The sequence below is a fragment of the Simochromis diagramma genome, unplaced genomic scaffold (assembly GCF_900408965.1).
Source record: "Simochromis diagramma unplaced genomic scaffold, fSimDia1.1 OVJJ01000483.1, whole genome shotgun sequence".
Taxonomy (NCBI): Eukaryota; Metazoa; Chordata; class Actinopteri; order Cichliformes; family Cichlidae; genus Simochromis; species Simochromis diagramma.
In genome coordinates this window covers 2,723,308-2,744,026 of record NW_024386835.1, presented here as the reverse complement: position 1 = coordinate 2,744,026, position 20,719 = coordinate 2,723,308, and the positions used below count along the sequence as shown (strand labels likewise).

General features: G+C 40.4%; 1 protein-coding gene across 3 annotated transcripts in view; it reads left to right on the top strand.

Annotated features, from left to right (window-relative positions):
- Positions 1-20,435, top strand: part of slc4a8 (solute carrier family 4 member 8) — a 30,010-nt gene extending 9,575 nt beyond the window's left edge. For 2 of the 3 annotated variants that reach the window (XM_040028839.1, XM_040028838.1), the window contains 24 exons: positions 3,696-3,777; positions 6,380-6,532; positions 6,970-7,105; positions 8,718-8,878; positions 11,154-11,330; positions 11,717-11,805; positions 12,580-12,737; positions 12,833-12,920; positions 13,015-13,161; positions 13,276-13,376; positions 15,034-15,208; positions 15,370-15,503; positions 15,628-15,873; positions 16,072-16,177; positions 16,554-16,715; positions 16,829-16,942; positions 17,040-17,201; positions 17,276-17,527; positions 17,708-17,776; positions 18,578-18,751; positions 18,840-18,971; positions 19,068-19,171; positions 19,365-19,470; positions 19,645-20,435. In XM_040028839.1, coding sequence (XP_039884773.1) covers positions 3,696-3,777; positions 6,380-6,532; positions 6,970-7,105; positions 8,718-8,878; positions 11,154-11,330; positions 11,717-11,805; positions 12,580-12,737; positions 12,833-12,920; positions 13,015-13,161; positions 13,276-13,376; positions 15,034-15,208; positions 15,370-15,503; positions 15,628-15,873; positions 16,072-16,177; positions 16,554-16,715; positions 16,829-16,942; positions 17,040-17,201; positions 17,276-17,527; positions 17,708-17,776; positions 18,578-18,751; positions 18,840-18,971; positions 19,068-19,171; positions 19,365-19,470; positions 19,645-19,650 — 3,234 coding nt within the window. In that variant the 3' untranslated portion in view covers positions 19,651-20,435. Of the gene's footprint in view, positions 1-3,695; positions 3,778-6,379; positions 6,533-6,969; positions 7,106-8,717; positions 8,879-9,255; positions 10,671-11,153; positions 11,331-11,716; positions 11,806-12,579; positions 12,738-12,832; positions 12,921-13,014; positions 13,162-13,275; positions 13,377-15,033; positions 15,209-15,369; positions 15,504-15,627; positions 15,874-16,071; positions 16,178-16,553; positions 16,716-16,828; positions 16,943-17,039; positions 17,202-17,275; positions 17,528-17,707; positions 17,777-18,577; positions 18,752-18,839; positions 18,972-19,067; positions 19,172-19,364; positions 19,471-19,644 lie in introns of those variants that run through there. The other variant, XM_040028840.1, reaches the window with a different exon arrangement.
- The last annotated feature ends 284 nt before the right edge of the window (positions 20,436-20,719 follow it).

Sequence of the window (20,719 nt, the reverse complement as noted above, 5' to 3'; positions counted from 1 at the left end):
AATTATATATTTTTATATATATATCCCTATTTTTAAAGGTTCAAAAATAATTGGCCCACTGACAAACAAGAAGTTTCATGAGCAGGTGAGACCTGTTCCCTTGTTATTTCGTGACAAATGCATCCATCCATCCATTTTCTGCTACTCATCTAGGTAAAGGTTGTGGTGGCAACCACATCCCAAGCCAACTGAGAGATATAATCTCTCCAGCATGTCCTGAGTCTGCCCAGGGCCGTCTCCTGATAAGATGAGCCCAGATGTGGAGGAAGTAGCAGTTCTACTCTGAGTCCCTCACGAATGGCCTAACTCCTCACCCTGACAAAGGAGACAGACATAATTTCTGAAGTTGATTCAACTTGTTGACTGTCATTTTAAATATGAGGACCAAAGAGAAGTCAGTGCAAGTGAGGAAGGCCATCATTAGGCTGAAAAACCAAGGGTAGATATATTAAAGTTCACAATCAAGTGTTTTCTTCATGAATGGGCACAAAGCATTTACAACAACACTCAAGAAGAGGACGGTCACATTAGACTTTGCTAAAATATCTAAAAGAGCACTCACAGTTCTGACAAAAAAACAACCTTTGGATGAATCTGAGACGAACTTGTACCAGAATGATGGGAAAAGAAACATATGGAGAATGAGAAAAACAGGTAATGATCCAAAGCATATCATATGATCTTCAAACACGATGAAGGCAATATTATAGCAGGGGAATGTCTGGCTGCCAGATGGGACTGTCACAAGTCGCAGCATGAATTCTGAAGTGTACAGGGCTATACTCGCTAAAGCATTCAGCTTAATTCTGCCGTAGTGATCAAACAGTGCTTCACAGGAAATACCCAAAACCATATTGCAAAAGCAACTCCAGAATTTCCCAAGGCAAAAAAGGGGTTAAAATCAGTCACCTGATTTCAGCCAGGTAGGGCAGCTTTTCAGTTACTGAAACCCACAAACAAGCAACAACTGAAGATAACAGCTGTAAACATCTGACAGAGCATATGAAGGAAAGAAACAGCATTTGGTGATATCCATGGGTTGTAGACTTCAGATAGTCACTGACTGCAAAGTTTCATCCAAGTAATAAAATAATCTTTACATTTAAAATCCTTTTAGTTTGTTCAATTAATTTGAGCCTCTGAAAATGGGAGATTATGTATAAAAATGTCTGATTCTGTTAATGAAACATTTGTGGAAAACCCCTTTACTCAAAGTATGCAATTCAATCACATCTTGATTGTTTAATTTAAAATCTACGTAGTGGTGTACAGAGGCAAAACTACAACAACTGTCAATGTATTTTACTGGTAATAGCTCCAACCAACAACATACTATAATAGTTAGGTCCATATATATTTGGACACTTACAAATGTTTTTTTTTTTTACCGGTTTACTGAAACATATCCCAATTATAGTTATATAATGGATAGACATGATGAGTAGACTGTCAGCTTTCATTTAATCCACATTCAAATTGAATGAAGGATTTAGCATTTTCAGCTCCTTAACATGTGTCGCCCTCTTTTTAAAGGGAACAAAAGTAACTGGACAATTGACTCAGAGGCTATTTAATGGGCAGGTGTGGGCAATTCCTTTGTTAAGTCATTATCAATTAAAAAGATAAAAGGCCTGGAGTTGATTTGAGGTGTGGTGCTGGCATTTGGAAGACTTTGGTTTAAATAGACAACATGGGGTCAAATGAGCTCCTAAGGAGGTGATCCATGCAAGTGAAACAAGCCATCCACAAGCTGTGAACAGGAAAAAACCCATCTGATAAATTGCTACAATAATAGGAGTGGCCAAATGTACAGTTTGATACACGCCGAGAAAGAAAGAAAGTACTGGTGAGCTCAGCAACACAAAAAGACCTAGTGTTCATGGAAGACAACAGTGGTTTATGATCACAGAATCATTTCACCTTCACAACAGCCAACCAAGTGAACAACACTCACCAGGAGGTAGGCTCCTGTCTAGTCTACCAATTAAGAGAAGACTGCATGAAAGTAAATGCATAGAGTTCACTGCAAAGTGCAAGCCATTCATAAACCTCAATAATATAAAGGGTAGATTGGACTTTGCTAAGATCTAAGATCTTGAGCCACAAAGATCGTGGCTCAAGAGTTGGGAGTTCGCCTTGTAATTGGAAGGTTGCCGGTTCGAGCCCCGGCTTGGACAGTCTCGGTCGTTGTGTCCTTGGGCAAGACACTTCACCTACCGCCTACTGGTGTTGGCCAGAAGGGCCGATGGCGCGATATGGCAGCCTCGCTTCTGTCAGTAGCCTCCACCAGTGTGTAAAGTGCTTTGGGGGGGACTAGTAAAAGTGCTATACAAATACAGGCCATTTACCATCTAAAAAAAATCCAACACAGTTTTGGAAAAATATTCTTTGGAAAGATAAAACCAAGATCTACCTCTGCTAGAATGATGGGAAGAAAAAAAGTATAAAGGCATCAGCTCAGGATCCAAGGCATTCCACATCAGCTGTAAAGCATGGGGGGGGGGGGGGCACTGGAACACTAGTGTTTAATGATGATGTGACACAGAACAGACTGTCTGCTCAGATTCAGCTACATGCAGTCAAACTGATTGGGCAGTATTTCATAATACAGATGGACAAGGACCCAAAACATACAGCCTAAAAAACCCAGGTGCTTATTAAAGCAAAGAAGTGGAAAATTCTTGAATGTCAGTCACCTGATCTCAACCCAACTGAACATGCACTTCACTTGTTGGAGACTAAACTAAGGACAGAAAGGCCCACAAACAAACAACAACTAAAGCTGCTGCAGTAAAGGCCTGGCAGAGCATTAAAAGTGGGGAAACCCAGAATCTGGTGATCTACATGAATTCAAGACTCCGGGCCCTTTACCTGCAGAGGGTATTTAACCAAGTATTAGAAATGAACATTTTATTTTCAGTTATTTAATTTTTCCAATTACTATTGAGCCCCTGAAATGAAGGGATTATGTGTAAAAATGCTTTAGTTCCTCACATTTTTATGTAATCTTGTTGTTCAGCCCACTGAATTAAATCTGAAAGTCTGCATCTGAGTTGTTTCATTTAAAATTCATTGTGGTAATATATTTGTAAACATCCTGTAAACAGATACGATGGAGCAGTAGAGTTACTCCAAACATTTTGTAACATGTCTTGGAGCAATCTGCCCTTATTATCATAGGTCAGATACACACCATGAAAACACACTGCATGTGAGCTAACGGCGCTGTTTCTTAGAACAGCAACATCCTGCAGCAGTCTGCCAACAGATTCATCACCAATGGAAATGGCTCTTTGTTAATTTGATTTGATTTCCCCAGGACAGTAGAGCCTTGCACTCATACTCTTTTTACCTCTGCTGTGTGTGTGTCTGTGTGCTGCCGAGTGTGCACGCCTGCCTGTCCTCCTGCATGTGTCCATACCAGACATTCTAAGAATAACTGTCAGGAATTTGATGCTTCTTGTGGAAAAACTTCCTTCGCGGTGACAATAGCTTCTCCTTATCAGGAAACTTCTTGACTTAATAACCTTTAAAACTTTCTTTCAGGGCCTAATCTTTAAAGGCTGAAGATGATCAACATTTCCACCGAATCAATATGGCTACTAGAGACAAAGAGCATTGATTACATCAAAAATTAAAAATCAAAGCAGAATCATTATGCTTACATGTGTCTTTTTTATATCTGTGTCCATCAGAGGCCTGATGAGGAGGTGGTGGTAGATCAGGGAGGAACCAGCTCTGTGCTGAACATCCACTATGAGAAGGAAGAACTGGAAAGTGAGTAACTTGCAGATTTGTTGAAAGTTGCCCCCATGTGTAAAATACAGGGTCAGCAAGAATCCATCTGTTACAGTTTTGTTAAGATTTATTTTAGACCGTCTGACTTGTACTGCTGCAAGTATGACTTTCAGCGGTACCAAAAAAAGCATTCTCTGTAGTTGTATATGGACCACGTAGCCTTTTAACAACAGGCCTGATAACCTATAGTCCTGAAGTGCCACCGTGCAGGACACCCAACATAAAAAAAATCCTCAAGAGGATAAAGATCTGATCCAGTAATCCACGAAAAAGAAGGAAAATGTATTGTTTGTCCTGAATCTGATGTTCAGACAGTGGATGGACTGTCCTCTCCAGCACCCTTGTGGACACCTTCTCGGGAAAGCTGTGATTCCTCTCAAGTTAGAACACGTCCCTTGGCCCTCCTCCTTAAAAAGGAGGACCAGCACCAAAGTATGCCAATCCCAGACCACAGTTTTCACCTTTCACATGATCTTGCAGAGGTTGCAGCCAAGACAGCCACACAACATCCAGCTCATATCCAGCATAAGCACCAAGCTTATGGATATGGATACCAAGTTCTGATTTTACAATGTAAACCAAATTTTACAATACAAAAGAACCCTTTCCTGAAACTATCGTTATTGCTTTCCAAAAGCTGAATTTACTCCCACTTTTTAGAAAGACCCAGCAGCCACACAGAAACATGTATGTTTATTTGGGGGGATGTGGGGGTGGTGGGTTGTTATTTTGGTGCATTATCTAAATTAACTTTTATTTCAGTGGTCAACTGAACATAAAAACTCAATATCTAAAAGCTCCAATCTGCTAAAAATTGCTTAAAAGTTTACTTGCTTTTTTGCAACCTGTATATATTGGCTCTACAGTATTAAACTGTATTAAAAAACGTAATTAAATTTAATCAGCTGGATCGCTGTGGCCCACTTTTACCTCTGACCACCCCCTCTCACTGCCTCACACTGAACGCAACTCCAGAGTGGATTATACTCCAACCACTCACCAGGAGACCGGTTCCAGAACCCAGTCTGTATCCTGAGGTGTTCCCAATTATATCTAGCTGTATATCAGTCTCACGCACTCGTTTGGGTCCTTTGTCCACAATACAAGTAATCTTATATGTCTCAAGAACCAGTTTCAGCAGAATGGGATCAGACAACCAAAGCCCCCACCTTTGAGCACTTCCTGATCCACACTACACCAGATCCGTATGGCTAACTATTTAGAGTACACTCCTAACGGGTTGCCAGCCTGTTGCAGGCCCAACTTAGTGAGACAGACATACTCATACCTAATTTAGAATCACCAATTAACCCAACTCGACTAACTGGATGTTCTCGGACTGTAGTAGGAACCCAGAGTTAGCCCACACAGACATGAGAAGAGCAGGCAAACTTCAAGCCCCAGCCAGATGGTAGTTTCAAACCCAGCACTGCTAACATTGTTGCTGTGAGGCAGCAATGCTAACAGTGTAGTGTAGTGGTTAACATATTTGCCCGCCAAGTGGAAAATGAGACCAATGTAGGATCTGGATCTCTGGCTGGAAATGAACCAGTAACCTCCTGCTTGCCAAACAAATGTATGAAGTCCTGCACTACGCTATGCTGAGTTGACCAGATGCTGATCAATAATGTGTGTCCATGAGTGCCTGCATGTACGTTCACTCATATTCAAAAATAATAAAATTCATATGTCTTATGCAGAATTATTCTCTCAAAATGTTTAAAATCTATTTGTGTAAGCCTGTTGTTTATTTATTTATTTATTTATTCAAAAAGACTAATATTCAAATAAAGCTCCAGTATATACAGTGTCACATGCAATCAGTCTCTTGGTTATCACACCACGCTGTTTTTGAAATTGAATCCACTAATGATAATTAATGATGGCAACAGTCAAGACTAATATAGGACAGGAAGGGTGTTGTTTTCTCATTTTCCCCGTGGAGTTTAACACCTATGCCTGAGTTTAATGGCTTTCACTTTTATCCTGCATGCTGAGAAATCATAGGACACATTATTCCATCATGTTTTTCCCCTCTCAGTGTTTGAAGATAATTCTTTTTCCAAGCGCTAAATGCTCTTAATATTGTGGGTAAACTTAAAAATACCTGTAGAGAGTAAACTAATTGCACAAAAACAGGTCACATAGATGGTCTCTAGTCAAATCTTGTAAAATGACTGAAGCTCTCTCAAGATAACCATCAGTTTTAAATTTTGGTTGCAAATCTTCACCACACAGCAATCAATTGACAGCAGGAGCAAAAACCTCTTCATTGTGAGTCCCTTTGGTCTAACGGGAGCTCTCCTTGTTTCATGTTTATTAAATAAATTAACAATAAAAATAGAACTTATGAAGACATCTTGCATCTCGGATTAGCCTATTTGCATAATAACTACTTGTTTTGTCAATCCACTAAACTCCTTACAGTCTTTTCATCAGATAAAATGAAGTTAAACTAAAGTGCATTAATAATGTGCAACTAATGAAACAGTCTGTGTGACATTAAAATGCTCGCATGTTTACTTGATAATCAAAGATGCTTTCTTTTAATTTTTCTTGTCTTTTTTTGCATCGTTTTCAGGTCACAGGACTCTGTTCGTTGGGGTCCGGATGCCCAGGCAGAGCCATCGTCACCACAAAGGTCATGGTTCCCGCCACCGCAAGAGAGACAGAAGGGCAAGCAGCATTGCAGCACAACAAAGCGAGGAGAATGAGACAACCAGTTCTAGTCATGGTAGCGCATACAGAAATAAACACATCAGAATTTTTCTTAGGCTACCCCATTACTTAAAGTGTTTTACAGTTTAGATGCATTATTTTGATTATTTTGGCTCATATAGTCATTCACCAATCAGATGGAGACATATAGTGACTTGCTAACAGGACCATCACCCATAGAGTAGGTAGTGGTTGTTAAACAAAGCCTATCAATATTGTGGGCACTTCACACATGCAGGACTCCAGGCTGAAATTGACAAACCACTAATTAGCTAACACAGAACAGGAACAAATCAGCATGCTGCACATGTGTACAAATGTGTGTTAAAGTATGTATGCATGTGGGCTCAGAAACCATTAAAAGGCATGTAAGGACAAAGTAAGAAATGTTGTGTTTTGGAAAGTCTTTTGAGAACCTACAGGTCACCTCTCCTTCCTCCCACACATCATCAGACACACCATCCCAGCGGGTCCAGTTCATTCTAGGCAATGAGGAGGACGCTGAACACGTGTCCCATGAGCTGTTCACCGAGCTGGATGAGATCTGTGTCAAGGATGGCAAGGATGCTGAGTGGAAAGAAACAGCCAGGTCAGGATATCTCCTCAGGGAGCTGTTGGTAACAGTGCTTAGCAATAAGGTTTCTGACAGCCTGGCAGCTCTACAGCGGCACTATTATAAAGAGGGAAGTCTACAAGAGGTAGTTACACTTAAAGCTCGCTGAAGGTTAGCTCAAGGTGAAAAGATCAAAAGCCGTGAGTCAAACAAATATGGCTTATTTGTGCTGTTCAAATGCCAAATCTAAGTTTCTCATGCTCACTTTTTTTTATTTGGTGGTGTGAACCACTGTACAAGAGATTTAAAGCACATCTATGCGTGGGAAAGAAAAACAGTTTTCCATTTAAAGTTGAATGCTCCCTCTACACTTAGCTGAAGAAGAAGTGTATTCATCATACTTCAAGGAATTGCTTTAAAAAGACCCGACGTGAGTCAAGCAGTCCCTATTATAGTCGTGGTTGAGAAAGCATAGCGTCTGTTCTCAAGGGCCTTTGGTTTCAGTTCTTACCTAAAGGTTTTAAGTCCCTGCCTCAGCAACTCCTGCTGGACAAACCAGCAACTTGTGTGGTAGCTCACTGTCCTCCGTGTGTGAGAGGTAAACTCTAAATATTTACAAGATATTTTGGAAACAGAAAATCAGTATAATATCATGTAGCAGTGGAGCAGTAACAGGGAAATTGGAAGCAAAAAAAACAACAACAATGACACAACATGACAGATTTGCCGTTTTGTGTCTTTTTTGACAAATTAATAACTCAAGAATAAAACTGGAGCTTCAACAACAGAAAGATTAAAGCCCAAACAACACCCATAGAATTAAATCATTAAAAATAAATAAATGCAAATAAATAAACACAATAATAAAACATTTATCATATTATTTTTATTTTAACTAATACTTTATTTAAATATTCCTAATGTCTGCAATCATAAAACTAAAAAACAGTTATAAAGTAAATGACACTGTACACTGAACCCACATTATCTACACATATAGAGCGACACTATATGTGGTCTAACAGCCCTAAACAGCCCAAATACATTGAAGTTACATATCTGCAACCAGAATGAGACCAAAAAGCCAGAGGAGACTGAACAATGGGCTAACGGTGCCCTTTACAATCAAGCTCTGATTGCAGAGCTACTGCAGGAGTCAGGTTAATGCTTTGTTCAAAAGCACTAATCAGGTGAGGAACATTTTATCTGCTGGGAGACGATGTGCAGCAAATGTACCAAGTGGGGACTATTGTAGAAAACTGACAGTAGATATACTTAGGAATAAATCATACTATTGACCTTCTAAAAAATGCAAAAATGAAGAAGAAGTGATAGAAATGCTGTTTGTTTTTTTAATGGTAGCTGAAAAGAAGCTTTTGCTAAAGCAAACATTTCTTTACATGTTATTCTTTATCCACAGTAACAGCTTGTTTTGGCTCAGCTGTTGTCATTTAAATGACACTTTGTCAATTTATAAGATTGAAATTATATTCTTACGTTTTATAAAAATAGCCTTTTTATTAAGCCTTTGTATGGTAGCCTTTGTAATCAATATAGCGAATTAAACAGAAGGAAAAAAATCATAATAATAATACTTCACATGTGCTCCAACTTGCAAGTTGCTAAATAACATCTCTTTATGCTGCAGATGGCTGAAGTTTGAGGAAGATGTGGAGGACGGTGGAGAAAGGTGGAGCAAGCCTTACGTTGCTACGCTTTCCCTCCACAGTCTATTTGAGCTGCGCAGTTGCATTATCAACGGCAGCGTATTGCTTGACATGCATGCTGACTGCATTGAAGAGATCGCAGGTGAGAACACTTGTATGTTAATATGACTCTACCCGAGTGCTCTATATAAGAAGGCAGGTTCAGACTCATTATTAAGGGTGAAACAAAACTTATTATTGGTCTTTATCATGTGCTGTTTTCTCATGTTTGGCATATAATTGTGGTCAGAAGTTTATATACACCCATTATGGGCATGAAGGTCATGGTCATTCTGAACTTAATTATTTCTTTGAAGTGTTCTTTTTCCAGGATGAAATCATTTCACTGCATACATCTTTAATGACTTTAAAAAACAAGGATTGCTGTTTGTTTGTTTGTTTGTTTTGTTTTGTATTTTCTCTAATTTACCAGGTCAAAAGTGTACACACACACACACACACACACACACACACACACACACACACACACACACACACACACACACACTCTCACACACACACACACACACAGAATTTGTTTCAATGCTCCCTAGTCAGTTGAATCTTGACCAGTTGCTTTTGGTAGCCATTAATAAGCTTCTGGCATAATTCTGGCTGTATATTTGACCACTCTTACCTGAATTAGTAGAGTTGATTTAAATTGCTTGGTTTTCTTACATAGTACACAAATTCTTAATAAGTTTGACTTGGGAAGACCATTCCAGAAGCTTAATGTTAGCTGCTTTATCCATTCCAAAACCAGTTTTGACATGTGTTTGGGATCAGTGCTTTGTTGGCACACCCAGTTGTCAGTTGTGTTTACCATCTAGCTGTTGGAGGTAGTCCTCCTTTTTCATTAACCCATCTGCTTTGTGTAACATATTAGCTGCAGAGCATGATGCTACCACCACCTTGCTTGACAGCTGGTACAGTGTTCATATGTTTGAAAACCTCACCTTTATTCCTCCAAACATACCTCTTATCATTTTGGCCCAATAGCTCAATCTTTGTCTCCTCTGACAATAAAACTTTTCTCCAGAAAACTTTTATGTGGAAAGATAGAAATTCAGTCGAGCTTGAAGGTGTTGATTTTGGAGCAGAAGCTTCTTTCTAGGTTGGCACCCTCTCAGCCCACAGAGAGTAAAACTCACTTCACTGTAGTAAGTGACGCTGGTCTTCCGGTAGTTTCTGGTTCATGGCAGGCTTGAGCCTCGGTGATTCCTGAGTTATATGTGAACATGAAATTTCCTCTCATCTGAGGGTGACGGTTTGGGTGGTAACAAAAGAGGTGACATGTCAAAATAACTTGTATTTACAATTGTTTGAACCGATGATCTTGGAATCTCTAGTTGTTAAAAAATGGCTCCAAGAGATCTTCCCAACTTTTCCATTGGTCTGCATATTGGCCTGTCCAATAGTCCCATTGTCAGTAATGTCATGCTAAAAGACGTAACCCCAAACAAATTCAACCTTATACCATTTATTTGTCTGTTTTTCTCCACCTTGCTCTATAGAGTCAGTTCTTTAGCTCATGTTACTTTTATTACTATGAATCAGACTCTAGCCTTGTCAGAATGCCTGCTAGTTGTAATCCGAGAAGAACAACATACACGAACGACTATATTCTTTTGGACTCAGAAACACAGTTTGCTTCTGTTATGGTAACTTTGCAGAACAACCAGCCTAGTTCTAGGCAGCACATCAAGCTGCAGTTTGTGTAATAAACCTGAGCCGAAATTGTATTGCTGTCAGCACCTGTACATCTGGATTTTACTTGGAAATTGCAGCTGAAACTGTGATTGCATAAAATCTACTTTGATCCAAATTCATTTGCATGCAGACAAGTAATAAACTTTGCACCTTCATTTATTTATGCATACTCATGACTGGATGAGGTAATTATGCACATCATTCAAACAAACACACACACACACACACACACACACATAAACAAAAATAACAAGAACAAGTGAGCAAGCAAGGCCTGATAAAGTGCAGAAGCGGTAAGAAAGATGGAGAGATGCTGATTATTCTGCAGTTTCATGTGGACAGATATTGGCATAACCCTTTAAACTTTCACCTTCTGTTCAACAGTGAAAGATGTCTGACCAGATTGGCTTGTATTTGTTTTAAAAGCAGCAGTTACATAAAATTAACATGTGTTCCATAAATCAAGGAGGGTATAATGTTGAGACATTATAATTTCTAAATAACTGGGTTTACTATTTGAAGAGTTATTTACTGCAAATGGATAAAAGTTCTATTCAAAGTAACCAAAATGCATTATGCAAATATGGGCTGCTAGATGCTGTTGATGTGGAACACCAACACTCTGATCATACTAAACTCTGGGTTTATGAGTTTGACCTGCGTTGCAGACATGGTACTGGACCACCAGGAGGCATCCAATGAGCTGGATGACAGCGTAAGAGTGAGGGTTCGTGAGGCGCTGCTCAAGAGACACCACCACCAAAACGAGAAGAAGAAGAATTTGATTCCCATTGTACGCTCCATCACAGAGGGAGCACGCAAACAGTCAGAACCTCATCTGATTGGTGAGTTTGATGGTGGATGTCACACACAAGCGCATCCTGACTTGTGCTCTCTACATCAAAGTAGAAGTCATGTCTTGGTATAGGGCCGAAATTGGCTTTTTTGGGGGGGGGGGGATTACTTTGGCTGTGTGCTGAGGGGCCTTGATTGGGTTTTTAATTGTAATATTAGTTAAGATTTTCAGTTCAAATTATAGTCAGGGTAAAAATACATAAAAATACATGAAAATAAAAAGTAAGTCAGACTGCATAACAAACATATATTTCTTTCAGGGCGATATATTTTTTATTCATCGCTGTCAGTTTGGACTTGGCACAACAACTATCATATTTACTGACTCTGAATCATTTGTCTCCTTCCATCACACATGCACATAAACACCCTGCAGGGTCAGCCACATCTCCCCAGCCTATTCAATCCAATGAAGCAGCTAAGAACGGTGCTGGACAGGACAGCACTCAGGTGGATCTGAGTAAGGTAAACAAGCAGGCTGTAGAGCAAATGTTGCATTTCTTTAGATGAATGCTATTAAAAAAAACAGAATACTTGGAAATATGATTATGCTAAACAACAACAACAGATCTTATTTTGTGTGTGTGTGTGTGTGGGGGGGCTCTCAGAATGAGAATGCACTGGAGACCTGAACTGGGATGCTGTAAATATAATGAGAAACAATTGTGTCACATAGTGCCCCCTACAGTGGAACAACACACAGCAGTAGCCCATCAATAAAGGTACTTTTATAGCCTCCCAAGGGGTTGCCATAGCAGATGCCCTTTCTTACTCAACACTCCCATTTATCCAGGCTTGTAACCCCCTGAGGTTGGGTTTTTGTGTTTCCTCTCAGTATCAAACAAGGTTTTTCCACATGTAAGGCAAATGTGATAACCACAACAACACAGAGCCACTAACAGCAGTCCACCAACGAAAGACTAAAAAGCAGTGCCATAAAGCCACAGACAAAGGTTTCCATTTAGCACTGGACCTGCTCGGTTCTCTACAGTTAAGTTAGTTATTGCAGTAAATCAATAAACAACACGCTAAAGAGAAGAAAATTAAGGACATTAATTCTGGGCAGACAAGTTACAATAGCATAGAAAAGAAAACTGGAAACAAATGAAGAATAGATATACAAAAATTCACAAACAATGTTTATAAATACCGTAACAAAAATCCCAATCGACTTACATCATAACATCAACATTGAGATCAAATCCTGTACTGATATTTGCATCTGTCCTGTCTGGACAGGTGGATCTGCACTTCATGAAAAAGATCCCAGAGGGTGCAGAGGCTTCCAATGTGCTGGTGGGAGAGCTGGACTTCCTGGAGAGGCCTATTGTAGCCTTTGTGCGCCTTTCCCCTGCTGTGCTGCTCACTGGACTTACAGAGGTGCCCATACCGACCAGGTAGACAGCTGCAGCTCCCTGCTTTAATCATAAAATCAAATTCAATATTCCAGAAACTCTTTATAAACTGAAATCCATCTGCTGACAAATATTAGGTTCCTCTTCATACTTCTTGGCCCTGATGGGAAGGCTCAGCAATATCATGAAATCGGTCGCTCCATGGCAACCATCATGACAGATGAGGTAAGCACTCTGTCAATCAAAATAAATCTGAGCATCTCTCTTGCAGGTATAAAGAGGCTGAATTTTCTATTTCTTTTGCTTTTTTCTGTACCAGATTTTTCATGATGTAGCATACAAGGCAAAGGACAGAAGTGACCTTCTAGCGGGAATAGATGAGTTTCTAGACCAAGTAACTGTTCTGCCACCAGGAGAGTGGGACCCCTCAATCCGTATTGAACCCCCAAAAAAGGTCCCATCTCAGGTACATAGCTGCAGTCAATTAAAGATATTTGTACAACGAAAATTTATTGGAAATTGATGTTATGATAACTGTTGGTTCAGTGTATCATAATTTTGCATTCCTTGATATCTGCAGGAGAAAAGGAAGATGCCTGGAGTCCCTAATGGCACCGTCTGTCAGGAAGAGGAAGAGCTGCATGCTGAACACCACGGGCCAGAACTGCAGAGAACTGGAAGGTTTGCCCAGACTTCTTGCTTCTGTAATGGTGACTGTAGAAGGCATATTCAGACAGCAGGGTGTTTTTCCCCAGAAATGTAACCCTTAAAACAGCTTGAATTTAGGTGCCTTAATGGATGTGTTGCAGCCTGGTCCTGAGTTTAGCACTCTTCACTGTGTTCCCATTTGCTCCGGTCACGAAATCTAAATTTGGATTTGTGAGAAGGTGGAACAGACAAGTGACAATTACCAGTGCGAATGTGACAGCCTGAAGGAAACTGAAGACGAAAACATTTTACTTTATTCTTTAAAGAAAAGGTTGTCTTTGAAATCTTCTTTCTCAAAAAGATTCTTTTTATCTTTTCTATTTACATCCCACACACCACAATTTTTTATTGACGTACCAAAAAAAGTTCCATTTTATTGAAATAAAGGTTAGTACAATCACATCTTGTCCATCTTGTCTACAACAATCATTTACAGGCAACTTCATTTTAACCCATTTTTTTTCTTCTGATCATCATGTTATCAGTTGTCCAAATTAATCTTAAAGTAATAACTTGAATTTAGAAAATAGTAGCAACTATCATGCCAAGAGTTAAATTAGATGACTATAATGTCCATTTGTGTGTTAGCTGTGTAGCTTGAGCCAGGAGCCGTTTATCTCAGTTTAGCATAAAAGACTGAGCCTTTGAGAGGTAGATGAATTAAATTTTGTTGTTCTCATCCAGCAGCAAATGTGCACATTTTCCACAGTGCAATCTGAATTCTACACAGCATAAAAAGTCACTTGAATGCTGAACACGTGACGATCACAGGCTCCCTCCTTAGAACTGCGGACTGTTTGGAGGAGGTCATGACAGAGAGTGTTGCGCTACAAGTCTAAACTGCTGCTAAACTACTGATAAACTTGCCCTGCTGAGCCACTCAAGGCCTTTATGGTGGCTCCAGATCTTTTGCAGGTGTCTTTCCTCAGCACTTTTCCTATTTACATTAACACAATAACTTGAAATTATTGTGATTTTATTGTGAGGCTGTTTCAAATGTTTGATACAGCACCGATTAAAGTTGAAGAGTGACAAGATGCTGCTATGGCTCATAGGTTGTAGGTCAATTAGGTGACTTATGTGCTGCAAGGAGCTGTGATCTGTCACACACCACAATCCCAGTGAACCTTTCCACAACACCACAGAGCCACTAGAAGCAGCCATTAGACTTGAGGACTATAAAGCAATGCCACAAAGCCATTACACTTGCTAGTTTCACTATAGTTAAGCTAGTTATTTCAGTAATTCAATAAGTACCATGCTGCTTCCTTACTCACTAGGGGTTGGTACAGCAGGTTTGATTTGGCTGATTTTTTTCCCCTTGTTTTTTTTTTTTCCATTTTTTACACTGAATGTCGTTCCTGACCCAACCCCAGATCAAACAGGGGACATGTTGCTCGTTAGGCAAATGTTAGTACCAGTTTCCCCCCTTTCTTTAAGTGTCCCAAGTCCATGTACTGTACTATTCTTTGCCTTGACGTGTTTTTGCAAATACAAAAAAACCCCAAAAAAATAGAACTGTTTCTGAAAATATTCCATGCTCATCATGTTCATGCAGTGAGGATATGTCAGGTTAAACTGTCTTTGTTTACTGAACTAGTCCTCTTCTTTCCATATGTGCTGCGATCAGGTTATTTGGTGGTCTGATCCTGGACATCAAGAGGAAAGCTCCATTCTATTGGAGTGATTTTAAGGATGGTGTCAGCCTCCAGTGTGTGGCCTCCTTCCTCTTTCTCTACTGTGCCTGCATGTCTCCTGTCATCACCTTTGGGGGACTGCTGGGGGAGGCGACAGAAGGACGTATTGTAAGAGCTTAAACACACTCAAGGACACATTCACAGTACTATATTGTAGTTATATACTGCCATGTCTTTAGGCCATTACTACCACAGCATCAAGACTGAATGTTACTGAAGATTGTGTAGCAAAGGTTACAGGCTCTCTGCATTTGCAACATATGTTGTAGAGCGCCATTGAGTCCTTATTTGGTGCGTCTATGACTGGAGTAGCCTACTCGCTGTTTGCTGGTCAGCCTCTCACCATCCTGGGCAGCACAGGTCCTGTTCTTGTGTTTGAGAAAATCCTCTTCAAATTCTGCAAGTATGTACAGGACTCACAACAGCTTCCTTGTGACATCATTATCGCCAAAATGACATTTGTCCCTGTTCCCCGCTGTGCTCTAACTTTAGTCTCTTCTCTCATTTCCTCTCCTCTCCTCTTTCAGGGACTACGACCTTTCTTATCTGTCGCTGCGGACTTGCATAGGCTTATGGACAGCCCTGCTGTGTTTACTGTTGGTTGCCACAGATGCTAGTTCCCTGGTGTGCTACATCACTCGTTTCACAGAGGAGGCCTTTGCCGCCCTCATCTGCCTCATCTTCATCTATGAGGCTTTGGAAAAACTGTTTCACCTGGGAGAACTCTACCCTTACAACGCATACAGTGATTTGGACAAGCTCACCCTGGCATAGTCAGTAACTCAATTTCCTCGAGAGTTTACCAGAATGTTGCTGTAGCTTTTTCACTGCTCGTTCTTTTTTTGCTGATCACTTTCCTGCTTTCCTCATCTTATGCTTGACTTGTTCTGACTACTGAAGAAAAAAAACACATTTTTGTGAGCTGATGTATAGTTCAATTCATTGTGTGTGTTATGCGTCTTTGTCTGTAGCTGTAAGTGTGCAGAACCTGATAATCCAAGTAATGAAACCGTGGAAATTTGGACTGAGAGAAACATCACAGCCTCTGCTGTACCCTGGACCAACCTGACTGTCAAGGTAACGTAACTATGTGGGAACACACATCTAATGAAGTCTAATGTTGATATAACTTTCATAATAGCACTTGCCACATTTGTTCCAGCTTGTTTACTTTCCCAACTTGTTAACATTCAACTAACCCCCTCACCTTCCAATGTGCAGCCGACCTCACTTAAGGATCTTTGCAAACACTGACAAGGAGACTTCAATTAAACTCTCGCTGCTGTGTGTTTAGCTAAGTACACCAAAGGCCATTTTGTTTGTCTGTTTTATGTCTTTTTTATGCTCTGTAGACTCTTCCAGTCCGCCACGTAATTCTGATAAAACAGTTTTATGTGATGCATGAATGAATGTGATGCATTTATTGTAATAGGATCTCTGTTCATCTCTGTAGGAGTGTATCAGTCTGCACGGCCACTTTGTTGGGACAGCATGCGGTCACCATGGCCCCTACACCCCAGATGTCCTTTTCTGGTCTGCTATCTTGTTCTTTTCAACGTTCTTCATGTCTGCCTTTCTCAAACAATTCAAGACTAGCCGTTATTTCCCCACTAAGGTAACTAACCACATCATCAGTAATAGATTAGTAGGCACTGGCAATAGCATTAAAACTTATTACATTGTGTTAATGATCATTAATCTCGTAGCCTTGTTGTCTCTTCTGCTCAGGTGCGGTCTATGATCAGTGATTTTGCAGTGTTTCTTACCATTGTTTTTATGGTCCTGATTGACTTTGCCATTGGAGTACCCTCCCAAAAGCTGAAGGTGCCAAGCAAATTCCAGGTATAGAGGAACTGTATAACTTGCACTTCATGATATAAAACCATTGAGGATGATTAGCTGCATTATTGCATTATATTTCTGGTAATTACCTCTTCAGCCTACCAGAGATGATCGTGGTTGGTTCATCAATCCAATAGGGCGAAATCCATGGTGGACAGCTTTGGTTGCATCTATTCCTGCTCTTCTCTGTACGATCCTCATCTTCATGGACCAACAAATAACTGCTGTCATAGTCAACCGCAAAGAGCACAAACTACTGGTAAGACAACATTTTTTTAATCATATTCAAATAAGTCCTGAAGCTTTTCTGATTTTCGGACTTCTGCGATACAGAAAGGCTGTGGGTACCATCTGGACCTGCTGATGGTGGGAGTGATGCTGGCCGTATGCTCCATCATGGGCTTGCCCTGGTTCGTGGCAGCCACTGTCTTGTCGATCTCTCATGTCAATAGTCTGAAGCTGGAGTCAGAGAGCTCAGCTCCAGGAGAGCAGCCTCGCTTCCTGGGGATCAGAGAACAGAGACTTACTGGCCTGGTCATCTTCCTGCTCATGGGCTTATCTGTATTCATGACTAGAGCCCTCAAGGTTAGTCAGAGAAGCTATATAATGGTGGCCCCCTCTGGTGTATTACACATGAATCAGATGTGCAATATACCTACTATGACAAGTAAAGAAATATCTGCTGTAAAAATATATATAATACTTATAATGGAAGTTAATGGATAAATTAGCTGATAAAAATATAATGTCTGTTTGTTTTTTCAGCTCATTCCTATGCCAGTGTTGTATGGTGTTTTCCTCTACATGGGAGTGTCTTCATTAAAAGGCATCCAGGTGAGGAACTATGCAGCATGATTGTGCAGTTGACACAAAAACAAAATATACTGTGATTATGATTATTTAGAAAGCTCTCCTTCCTTTAATCTGATGGCAGCTGAAGGTGCCTTGTCCTGGTGTGATTGAATACGCCAGCCATTGCACAGATTGCCGATCCATCACACGACTAACACAGAGAGACAGGCAACCACTCATTCTCCAATCCTTACCTGCAGCCAAATTAAATAACCAATTGATCTAACGAGCATGTTTTTGGACTGTGGAAGGAAACCCACACAGACATAGTTAGAAAATGCAGACTCCACGCAGACTGGTCTTTGCCAGTGAGGAGGTTCAAACCAGGAAAAAGTGGTTACTCCGGCCCCTTCTCGATGCTTGCTGCTGTATATATTAACACTCTGATGAACACATCAGGAGCTCCTCGGGGTTCAGTATCTTGCCCAAGGATATTTTGGCATGCAGACTGTTTTTGGAGAATGTCTGAAACAATACTACACTATGAATAACGTACTTCCAAAAAAACCCGAAAAAAACCCCACCAACTCTGACTCAAAACTGCAAAATAATTAAAACTGTTCTCTTGTCCTCTCTTGCTGGATGCCCCCTGCTGCACCCTTGCCTTTTCTAATTATAATGCTGTTGCAATTAATCATGGCCTGACAGTTTATTGTCTGAACTAACCAGATGCATTCATTCTTTTTCCATATTCACCATCTGTCTCTTGGCTTTGCTCTCATTAATTTGTTCTCTCCTTTGCCAACTTCCATAACACCTGCTTTCATCTTTACCACTTCTCAGTTCTTTGACCGTCTGAAACTGTTTGGTATGCCGGCGAAGCACCAGCCAGATTTCATCTACCTGCGACACGTTCCCTTGAGAAAGGTGCATCTGTTTACTGTCACCCAGCTCACGTGTCTGGTGCTTCTCTGGGTCATTAAGACATCACCGGCGGCCATAGTCTTCCCCATGATGGTGAGTTGACCACAACCATTCCGTCTTACCTAGTGGAGCCGTATCTTCTGTTTAAACACCGAGCCTGTTCGTCTGCCTTTTTCTGCAGGTGTTGGCTCTGGTTTTCATCCGCAAGGTGTTGGACTTGTGTTTCTCCAAGCGAGAGCTAAGCTATCTAGATGACCTAATGCCCGAGTGGAAGAAAAAAAATCTTGACGATGCCTCGAAAAAGATTGAAGAGGTAGTCTAAAGGGAATTTTAAAATGCAAAAGTTCACCTTTTGTGAATGCATAAATGTGCACATATTGAGCGCGTACGTCATGGATTTGTCTCGCAGGAGTCACAGGTTATGCTCAGCACAAATAAAGAAGATTCGACTACAGTTCAGATTCCCATGGAGAAGACCAAGCCTGCTCAGGCTCCAAAAGCCCACGATCCCAGGTGAGCACACATGTTCAAATTTAAATAATAGACATCATATTTGGAGTGGTAAGATTATATACAAGGATTTTTGTCACTTTCCCAGCAACCTACATGCATGCTTGTATTTATATACTAGTGTGTGTTGTTCTGTTGTGCCACCTGTGAGTGAGACCTCTCCCTAAACCCTCCGGTTCCTTTCCGTGCTCCTCAGGTGTGACCCCTCTGATATTAACATATCTGATGAAATGTCTAAAACCACCGTGTGGAAATCTCTCAACACCAATCAAAAGGACGCTCGTCCTTTGACTGCTAAAAAGGCAAGGCCACACCCCTTATTTTTCCTCACCCCTACAATCTGGAAACATTCCTGCTTTATATTGTGCTCATTTGTATCTTTAGTATTTTAACATTATTTTGTTATTCAAAACTCAGGGTTGCTGCCTTGTGCTCTGTGCTGTCTTAACTCAGCCTTTGCATGTTTCGCCCTGCAGGTTTGAAGAGATTGCATTCATCGATGAGTAAAGGATGTCCAGATTCATGACAGACTCGACTGCATCTCTTGACTGGACAGGATTTGGCTGCTTCAACCATCAGCCACTTCAGTGCTCAGAAAAAGGAGTCTCTAGTTTCTACCAGCTACCCATAAAACACATGTTTCTCAGACACACAGGGAAAGTCAAGGGTGTAGAACATCCATCCATTCACTTCTACCTTTGTGAAGTTTGTAAATATATAAAATATATATACCGTACTACATATATATTGTTTAATTTCCCTGAATTCAAATCCCTACCTACTTATAGCTCTGGCCCTCACCACTCCTATATCTTAAACACCTTGGCTTGGAGTTTTGTTTTTATTAGGCACATATAATATCAACCTTCTTACACCATCTGAACAATCTTAAACAATATTTAGCTGTGAGATTTCAATACTACTGAACGTCCAACTTTTAACTGAATTGTGGAGAGCAGTGATATGGAGTTGTACTCTAGAGGCAAGTCCTGGAGCTGCTCCACTGACAGTCACAGAACTGTTTTCTGTTTCAAACCATGCAGTCATATAAAGGTAACTGGGACGTACCATTTCAATTAACCATACTGGTTCATCTCCAAAAGATGGTCAAAACATTTACATGGGGGTTTTGTTTCAACAGTACCATGAAAACAGTGAGAGTGAAACAAAATAGTAGAACCTTTAACCTGTACCGCTCCACAGAGCTGAGGCAAAGCGCAGATTTAAGTAGTAATTTATTGCTGGTTATCAAAAAACCTTGTGTCAACAAAAAAGTAAACAAAAACAATGATTGATATGTTTAATATGGTTGATTATTTGGTAGACTCATCAGAAAACGGTAAATGAAAGCACCATCAACAATGTGCTTTTTGGGGTGTAATGTTTCCTTTATTGGGTGTTCATCTTTAAATTAATGATTGTGTAAGAATCAAGTCTGTTATACCGACAGCACCCTGTGTTTGTTTTCTGCTTGTATTCTTATTTCTTTACCTCAAACAAGGCCACGAATACTCATGTAAGGCATTTTGGATAACATCAGGTAGGAAAAAC